We start from the raw sequence: 10,668 nt of genomic DNA, 5'->3' as shown, positions 1-10,668 counted from the left end.
TATCACAAGCCTGTCTGGCAGAGAAGAATAGAAACTCAAATAAATGACATTAGACAGCAATTAGGCAGATTGACACAATACACTAAAAACAACATAACATCCAAATTAAGAAACAACTCAAAAACATTTTCAAGAAAATCAAAACATGAAGAACACATATATTACAGAATACATTGATACATTCAGTGTTCCTATGCACCTGGAAAGGCAGGGATTCACATTAGTGTTCCAAAAAAGTCATAGAAAGTCAGGGATTTGTTAAAAATTGTCAAAAAGTCGGGGAATCAGGATTTGTTTCCTTGGTTGCCTTGTTGATTTTGTTTGCTGATAACATGACTAACCAAGTGTGGCTGTCTGCAGGTAGCAATAAGTATTGTAGTATAATGCAACTTATGAAAAGGGAGTGCAGAATAATTTCAGGATCCAAAATTTCACCAAAACATACACAAAATTTTCCCCAAAATTATAGCACACAAAATATACAGGCATACAACAATATCAAATGTTAGTTTTAAATTTTAAAATACTTTCAGATTTTAAACTGCTTTATTAGTTATGCAGTATTATAAGTTTGAGAGAAAAATCTAATACAGTAGAGCCTCGAAAACTCGGCACTCGATAACCCTGCACTCCAGATAACTCGGCCACACCCTGGCAGGGCAAAAAAGTCCTTAGTTAATTAATTTTCATTATAGACAGCTTTATGCCTCATAAAGTATTTTTCTGAGGTCTGTCTTATCAAGTAAATTACTGTACACAGTGTATTCATTAATTTTCATTTTCATGTAGTAAAGGCTCTATGCCTTCANATTTTCACATTTTCACTTTGCGGTCCTTCTCTGTTCTTTTTCCATTATTTACATGTGTATATCATTTCATTGTTATCCACATTTGATATCATCACTTATCACATACTGCCATGATGCTTATGTCTGTCCGCTACAACTGTTAAGAATTAACACAATTGGCAAAGCATAGTGACAGTGGGCCAATACACAGCAAGGTGCCCAATCCTTGCCATAATGCAGTTTGCGTGCCAATTTTCATACATGTGTTAATCAAGCCGAATAGTTTGGCTGAATATTTGGTATTTTGCCTGAGGCCAAATATACTATTCTTTGCATCATTAGTAATAATACATTTAAACAATTAATTAAAAAAAAAATTCTGATTTATTATAAAACTTTAAAAATGCTTAAATTACCTTTACCTTCTATCATTTGCTTGTAGTTTACGCAGTCTTTTGACAAAGTCTACAAATTTCATATCGAAACGTTCCGTCGGTGCAGTGAAATCCAAACAGTGCTCCTGAATTTTTGTATCATCGTAGTATTTAAACTTATGATTTTTTGATATATACACAGTGAAAGAACCATCCCCTAAATTTTTTTGTAGATAATCCAAATTCCATTTTAATGCAGAACTAACAAGATTTGTATCCGTTAACACCACAGGTTTCTGTAAAATAATTATAGTTATTAAGAATCAACATTTATATCAAATATTAAAGATATAATCATTTAAAAAATTTTAAATTAGTCTGATAATCATAGTCTTAAAACCTAAATGAATAACAAATTTTATCCAAATGTAGTAAAATCTCACTAATTCAAACTTCTCTATAGTCTGTCTATTGAATGAATCAACTTGTGTTTTAGCCAATGAGCATTCAGCCATTGATTGCTTAGTTGTGGAAGGTTACTTATAGATTCTTCCTTATTTGTTAAACATGTCACTGCCATTATAAACAGTGTTATGAAAACTTTATATTATAGTATTAGAATACAAGGAAATTCACTGTAATAGTTGTTAAATGTATGATTCTTTACAATTAATACATACTATAAAAAAATTAACACAATTAATGGAAAAGTCATTCTGCCATCTAGTGAGAGAAAATAAAATTCACACACTACCTGACATACTAAGCAAAAAATGCTGACATCATTAAAGAATGTGTTGACTGATTTAACTGAAGTAACATCATGCATGACATTGCTCTCAAGTTGATTCTTTCCATAGACAGACTAATTCTGATTGTATTGTATACTTTTTAAAAAATGAATTTGCCAATTCTAATGCAGGCATTAATAACTATTACCTTAACTTATGCATCAAGATGTAATCATGGAACAGTTAGAAAGGAATTGCAAACAACAATTAGCTCTTTTTAAGTCTAAATCAGTAAAGGTTGACAGTGGCAAGAATGATGATGCTGCTGCTGCTACTACTACTACTACTACTACAATCAATCAATCAATCAATCATTTTTAACTGTACAAACAAAGTACAGACCAACCCCACTGTTCATGAATTACCAGTTATACACATTCAGTTTACAATACACAGGAGAAATGAAGTACACTTGCATAAATGATGGATCTGAATATACATACATACAAATACATAAAGAAAATTTAAATATGATAAATAAATAAAATAAATAAATCAATGCATATATAAGGTAATAATTACATCAAGTATAACAACTATCTGATATAAATACAAACTTAAACCTAACTATATACATAATAAGCAAGATTACAAATAGATATGTTTATCATAGAAAGTAAGAATACAATTAATTAGGATATAGAGTACAATAGGTACATATAGTAGCATCTTGCCATGTTGAGGCTGGCAAACAAAAATACAGTTATAATTGATACATCAAAATGTGCAAAATGTTCACAAAATAGATGTCCAAATAGTGAAATGTAATTATCCATTAGATATGTATTGCAAAAGTTCAAAAGCTGCAAGGCAAACACAAAGTAATATTGCAGTTGCACATTTGCACAGTTGCAGAAACAAATGTGTCATTGATATTTACCTAAATATTAGATATAAAGAGTAGTGATCAATCTCCAGAGTAGTTAATTTATATAGTCAATTCTGTTCATATATTTTGTCCGTTCTCTGAGGTATGTTGGACACATTTTATCCATAGTATTGTGATTGTATTGCATTCTTTTTTTCTTTGAGACAGTTGACACATTTCGGTGTATCATTCTTCTTGGTACAGTTTTTAAAAAGATGGTTTTCACCACAGTGACTACAAGTTTGCACTGTAAAAGTACAATTCCTGGCAAAATGTCCAAAAGATAGACATTTATAACACTGAATCGTGGGGATATAGTCATACACTTGACAGGTTGACCAATGAATGTGAACATTTACTTCTTTAACAAGCTTTTCCCTTATTTCAGGTTTCACTTCAAAAACCCAAGAGAGGTAGTTTTCATTCTTTTGTTTGAGAGGAAATCTTACAGTAATTTTTTCAGCAAACATTTTATCAGTATAGTCTCGTAGAAAACATACATTTTGTTCATAAATATCTTTTATTAATTCATCTTTCATCACTGTTTTAGGAATGGATACAATTTTCATTAGTGGAAGTCGTGTTTTCGGTAAGCGTGAGGTAAGACCAGGAACTTGTTCTACAGACTCTTTAAAATATTTGACTTCATTGTGATCATTTAAGTCAACAGCGACTCCTCTGCTTTTCAGTTTCTGTATTCTATTTACCCCTACACCAAGTATATGTGGTTTCGTATGGCTTATTAGAAAATTTTTAGTTTGCTCTGAGGTAACACCCTTTTGTTCACTATAAACTAAAACTGTATGGGTAGGTGGTGGTGGTTCGCTTGCATTCAAGATTGGTTTAATACCTTTTTCAAAATATCCCTATAACAAAGGTTGCTATCTTTCTTTACACCAGATAGATCAGCAAAGTTATTCTTGTCTAGATTATTTGCAGTTTGTTGTATACCCGTTAAGATTTCCATAGATTTATCATTATAGTCATTCCTCTGTTTTTCCAAGTCAACTCTGGTGGTAAGTAGAGAAAATTTCTTATCGAGATATTCCATTATGCTATTTTTCTTTATGACTGTTTCAGCCAATTGTATTACACGGGTAAATTGTGTCAAAATGTACGAAGAATGGCACGCAACCCGAAGTTTACCATTTGGATTTTCTAAAGAATACTTTTTAATTTATGATGCCGTAGGCATTGTCATGAAAAGATTGCAATTCAGATTCCATACCGATCAAATGAGATAACAGTATTAATTATAATAAGATAATATAATAAGTACAGTGGTAACTCAGGATACGAACGCCCCAGCATGTGAAATTTTCAGGATATGACACGAAATTCAAACATATTTTTGCTTCACGATACGAACAAAAACTGACCATACAATGTTACATTAGTTTGCTGCGCCATTTTTTATTCACTTCTGTTCATTGGTCTCAGTCCGTGTGTTTGCTTCGTTGTGGAAGGATCTCGCTCGATAAAGGAAATTATGAGGTATTATCAGAAAGTGACTGATTTTATTGAAAAGAAACATCCCGNTCACTAGAAAAGTGTTAGAAGCACATAAAATCATGTTACTATACAATAAATAAGAATAAAAGTATATAAAATTATATTAAAAAAGATACATTTACAGTAAATGTTAATACTGTACATCATAAATCCTAGAGAATGAAATATGAAAACAGCTGTGATTCTGTGTTGTCGTCTTATTTAGCAGTCTTTATTGGTAAATTTAACATAAATTAGTTTATTTTCTACTATTGCAAAATAATTTTAATTACTGTATTTGTTATTTAACCTTAGAAAATCATTTTATTTTATGTCTTAGAGCAAACCACATTAACAAATAGAGTCTGCAGTGTACCGTAAACATTGCCAAATTGTAACATGTATATTTACAAGTATGTTCGTACTGTACATGTATTTGTAAATTTAGATAAATTTTAGTTTTTAATATAGTACAGGAAAAAAATAAATATGTTTGTAAGCTTAAAATAGATTCTTATTAACCATATATTAAAAGTGCATTTATAAATAAAATACAGAACTGGGAATGGTTATTTGTGGTTTAGCCTAGTGACGAATAAATTCGACTTACATCTTTTTTCGACTTAAGTCGCCTCTTGGAACCAATTGCTGATGTAAGCTTAATATTCCAAGAATAAAATATGATAAAAAATTCTAATACCTTCCCTTTTGTCATATTTTTTCACATATAAATACTATAAAATACAGTATATAAAAATCATAAAACAGTTTGAAACATTTGAAAAATTTTGAGAAATGACTTGATGCCAGTGTTTCCAATTAAATACTACTTACTTTAAATAAATACTACTTACTTTAAATATTTTGGTGGTAGTTTGCTTATTCCTGTATTTAGTAATTTTATATGTAAAAAAAAACTTTGCAAACCTCTGTCACCTGTAGATGAGTCTGGAAATTGATGGGTTAAGAGAAATAAACAGANGACCAATGAATGTGAACATTTACTTCTTTAACAAGCTTTTCCCTTATTTCAGGTTTCACTTCAAAAACCCAAGAGAGGTAGTTTTCATTCTTTTGTTTGAGAGGAAATCTTACAGTAATTTTTTCAGCAAACATTTTATCAGTATAGTCTCGTAGAAAACATACATTTTGTTCATAAATATCTTTTATTAATTCATCTTTCATCACTGTTTTAGGAATGGATACAATTTTCATTAGTGGAAGTCGTGTTTTCGGTAAGCGTGAGGTAAGACCAGGAACTTGTTCTACAGACTCTTTAAAATATTTGACTTCATCGTGATCATTTAAGTCAACAGCGACTCCTCTGCTTTTCAGTTTCTGTATTCTATTTACCCCTACACCAAGTATATGTGGTTTCGTATGGCTTATTAGAAAATTTTTAGTTTGCTCTGAGGTAACACCCTTTTGTTCACTATAAACTAAAACTGTATGGGTAGGTGGTGGTGGTTCGCTTGCATTCAAGATTGGTTTAATACCTTTTTCAAAATATCCCTATAACAAAGGTTGCTATCTTTCTTTACACCAGATAGATCAGCAAAGTTATTCTTGTCTAGATTATTTGCAGTTTGTTGTATACCCGTTAAGATTTCCATAGATTTATCATTATAGTCATTCCTCTGTTTTTCCAAGTCAACTCTGGTGGTAAGTAGAGAAAATTTCTTATCGAGATATTCCATTATGCTATTTTTCTTTATGACTGTTTCAGCCAATTGTATTACACGGGTAAATTGTGTCAAAATGTACGAAGAATGGCACGCAACCCGAAGTTTACCATTTGGATTTTCTAAAGAATACTTTTTAATTTATGATGCCGTAGGCATTGTCATGAAAAGATTGCAATTCAGATTCCATACCGATCAAATGAGATAACAGTATTAATTATAATAAGTATAAATAAAAGTAAACAAAATATGCTTTAAAAATTAATTTCTTCAAGTAAGTTAATTTTATTGTTTTAAAAATACGTTAATCGTCTTGCTTATTTAACAAGGAGTCCAAAAATATATAATATTGCAATCGTATTATAAATAGAAACAAAAAAAAAGCGTCATTTCCGTTGAAAGTTCTAGAAGTTGAGAAATGTTGAATTCAGTAGAATTACAATAATTTAAATTCTAATTAAGATATGAATATGAAATTTTCAGAATATGTAATATTTGGTGTCCGAAAAAAAGTGATCAAACAATTTTTAAAAATTTTAATCCAGAAGCCCGGTACTGTACTCCAAAAATATGCTACTACTACAGTACTACTAAAACTACATATATGGTCAACAATCAAAACAAAGAAACCAAAACCAGACTATTAGAAACTATAAGCCTGTACTGCTTCATAACAGAAATGCAAGCAAAACCATGTAACGAGTGTGCTAAAGACAGTACTTACAAGTCAAAGGAAAAGAAGTTTTTGTATTTGAAACAAAAATGGTGATATGAAGTGTTATAATTAGAACAAACGTTTAGAAACGTTAAAAATTGAATGATTACAATAAAAACATTACAACCAGTTTGAGGACGTCGAGAACTAATTTGGCTCAATGCGCGTAATCTCTTGAACTAAATATTGCTAGTTCTTTGTACTTTACGGGAAAAAATCGTCCATTGCAATCTTCGAATGAATACGAATAATTTTAGAGATTTAATCCAGAATTTAAAAGGTATGAATGCTATATAATTTTTTGCTATAATGATTGTGACAACAATTGGAATTCGATCGAAACAATGAAAATTGGAATTCTTCAATGAAGAAAAAAAATGTATTGGTATGTATCTAGAGACTGCCCTAAACCTAAAGTCACAATTGCTTGTAGAAGTGTGGTGAGAAAGATCATACCCAAAGAAAGTGTACCAAGGAATCCAGAGATAGACATTTAACAACTTAACAGTTAATCCAGATATTATAGACTCAATTTTAAATGTAGTACCTGTAACTTATAAGACAACAGTTATAAATGGGCAAATAATTTGCAGAACAATAGACACCAGAAGCAGCAGTTGTCTCTTAAAGGAAAGTGTGACTAGTGAACTGAATTTGCAGTTAGGTTCAGATGACAATTATTCAGTTTTGGCAATGAATATACTCCAGTAGCTAGGGCTCTTGGGGAAACAGTTGTTGACATACAAATTGACAAAGTGATTGGGAAAAATATTACAGTGCTTATAGTTAATGACAATTCTCATCTGTAATATATTAGTAGGGAGAACACAGGCAAATTTACCCTATATAGCATACACTCCGATATAAGAAATCTCGTATTTTGGTTATGCAAACAAAAATGTTTTCTTTCAGATGCATAGTAGTTTTAATACACACCAGATTAAGTTAAAGGCAGAGAAAACAGCCAATGTCAAAAGCGATTACCGACGAGTTGGATAATGGCTTGATTTTAATATAGAGAACAGAAGAAAACTTAAACTGTGTCACAGAAGTAGCAAACAAGAGTATCATTTTGCCCATTATTTGTGCCGGAGATCTGAAAGTAACATTCAAGCAAGGTCAGTGTGTAGGTAGAGAAGCAAATGTTACAGAAGATAATATTTTTATACCCCTAAAGCCTAAAGCAGTGGACAAAGAGAAAGTTGCATTTAATAATGTAAAAGTTAAATCAAAAATTGAAATTTCCACAGAAGACAAAATTTGATAAATATACAAGTGACAACAACCGTCAAGCAATTACTACATTGATTAATAACTATACGAACCGTTTTGCATGTAGTCTAAGCAAACTCCAACAGATTTTACAGCAAAAAAACATAAAAAACCAAGATTAGTAAACCCGTAAGACAGTGACGTGCTGTGACAAATGATGATAGGAAAGCCGTACAGGCCCCGGATAGAATCATTGCAAGCGTTATGCGATATTTTGGCACGTAGAATACACCAGCTAAACCGCACGAGGTTAGTGCTCTGTAAAGCGCATACACGAATGCCTGTAATCCGGCTGCTTTACGCCATTCAAATATTTTTGCCGCGGAAGCCATCCCGCATTCAACGATACAGCACTTCCATTAAGAATATGCATATATAGATTTATATTCAAATATACAATAACAATCTTATCATTATTTTTCACACATATAGAAATTTGTAATAAAATATTAATTTTAAGTAATTCAAAGTACATTAAAATATGAAAATAATCGCACGATACGTATTTATATTTTAGAAAATACAAGGGAAGCGGTGCTGCCACAGCTTCCACTGACAGCACACCACTGCCTTACAGTCACATCAGTATAAAACTAGTGCAGCCGAAATTGCTATAAGAGATATCGTCAGAGGTGCAAAAATTAAGGCCGGCAATACCACCTCGGTTTCTCCACTCTCTCCAATCGTAACCACGCAACATTCAAAGCATCCGCCGTGCCTCTCTCCACTCCAAAAAAGTGCAAACATCGAAGGAACACAAAATAATTTATCGTCGTCCACCGACATTAACATCCAAGACCGTCACTCGCCACATTTATAAATATTTTCGGTATACCATATTTTCATTTATATTTCGTCAAAGTTTCCGGAACGTTCCAACTTCTTTTCATTCCTCTTTCTCGTCTCGTCAATCATTTACTAAAATCACGTACAAAACATCTCGGCCGACACTGCGCTCCGAAATCGAAAAATGCTCCGACACGAGCCGAAGAACAAGCGAATCTTTTAGAGACGGAGCCAATATTTGCAGAAATAAGAAAAGTTCGTAAAAAAATTATTTAACCACAAAACCAAGGACGCCGCAGACGAAAAAACAGCATTTGGAACGGCAAACCATTTCAAACGCAACATCGTCATCTCCGGAAGACGAATTCGTAGAAATAAAAACCCACAACCAAAATCATTTTTTTTAAATAACTAAAACAGAGGATTTAAACGAACAAAGAAAACATCGTACGGATCTGTTCAATTCTTAACGACGAAAATAGCGGTGGCATTGGCGGGAACGAACTCAAAAACTCGAGGCACGATGGGCGGAGTCAGCCGGGACACGATATTATCCGGGTCCGGATCCGCACCGGAAGGACTCGCGACTCGTCGTACGGCTACAGAACGAACTGTCGACGAGAAACGAGACTGGAAGCCACTTTCGTGTTCTCGCCATTCTGATTATTTTCTGAGCTACCGAACGTCTCGCGGTCCGATTCGTCGGCAATACGGAATAAGCCAAAACAACTCTCGCGTATCTCGGACGTATCGCGATCCGCGAACAATTGGGGAGACCGGACGAAAATAACAAAACTTCGGCCATCGGAGCACGAATTCCTCGGAAACGGAAAGAGGGGAACCGTTCCGCCCAAATCGGACGGTTACGTAAAATAAAGGAGAAAAACTCATACCATATTTTCGATGAGCGCGTCGGCGTTGGGATCCAAACAGCTGAGACGAGGAATGGGCTCCAGGGGGAAGTCGTAGCTTTTTAACTCCGTTTGGGGGGATGCCATCTTATTAGCCCGGGTGGCGTCTCCGTCCGACCGCGCCACAAAAATACGGCCCGGAACTTATCCGGAAAAAATATTCGACCGCCGGCGATTACCGCAGCCTCGGTCGATTGCCCGTATCCGTAGACCTAAACCATCCGTTTAAGACAAACTGAAGACCAGAGGACGACGTAAACGTAGGTGGGTCGGCGATAACCAAATAAACCTGTGACGACGAAGGAACTGCTAAAAAATATAAAATTCAAAAAATCGACCGAAGCCCTCAGTTAAACGACGGGTACATGGCGTGACGCCACTGGCGACGCCCGACGGAAAAAGTAGAATTACGAAAATCGACGGTTTTAAACGACGGTGATTACGCGGTGCAGACCACCGCCGAACGCAATTAAATTAAATTTGCAAAAACTTCCGACTTTCCGTACAAACGAAACGCGGAAATTGTCCGCCGCCTTTTTTATATTAGAAAATGGTGCGATCGATAGGCGGCGCGAGGAACCCGTCGGATCCAAGGTCTATACTGGCGGGTAATTACAGAACGATTCCATAGCCGTAGTTCCAGTTTTAACCACGAGATGACACTAGTGTAGTAACGGTCAGATCAATGTTGCCACGTCTACCAAATTTTTGGTAGATCTACCGATTTTTGGTCCGATCTACCGATTGAAGCACCAAATCTACGAAAAGTTGACGATAATTCAAAACAGAAATTTTTATTTTCAATGTATCTAAAAATTCTCAATAAAACATTTCTTTGTACCTTCAATTCTCATATATTGTAAAAGACCCTTTTGGCATTCGTAGCAAAGCACAACCTGCCTTTCTTGGTCATGGAGCATCTGCCGAAATTAATTATGAACATTTGTCCCGACTCAAAAATTTCTCTCAAGGATTGGCATGTAGCAGAAC

General features: G+C 33.9%; 1 protein-coding gene across 1 annotated transcript; it reads right to left on the bottom strand.

Moving 5' to 3' along the window:
• Positions 1–835: 835 nt before the first annotated feature.
• Positions 836–10,451, bottom strand: LOC111631718 (hypoxia-inducible factor 1-alpha inhibitor-like). The gene is made up of 2 exons (XM_023376020.1): positions 9,661–10,451; positions 836–1,458 (listed from the first exon to the last, which is right to left on the bottom strand). The coding sequence occupies exons 1-2, from the start codon at positions 9,763–9,765 to the stop codon at positions 1,207–1,209; spliced, it is 357 nt and encodes a 118-aa protein (XP_023231788.1). The 5' UTR covers positions 9,766–10,451; the 3' UTR covers positions 836–1,206.
• Between the last annotated feature and the right edge of the window lie 217 nt (positions 10,452–10,668).

This window comes from Centruroides sculpturatus, unplaced genomic scaffold, assembly GCF_000671375.1.
Source record: "Centruroides sculpturatus isolate CEXI.00-Female unplaced genomic scaffold, Cexi_2.0 scaffold560, whole genome shotgun sequence".
Classification (NCBI taxonomy): domain Eukaryota; kingdom Metazoa; phylum Arthropoda; class Arachnida; order Scorpiones; family Buthidae; genus Centruroides; species Centruroides sculpturatus.
The sequence above is the reverse complement of the archived record's forward strand: the minus strand, read 5'-3'. Positions and strand labels throughout refer to the sequence as shown.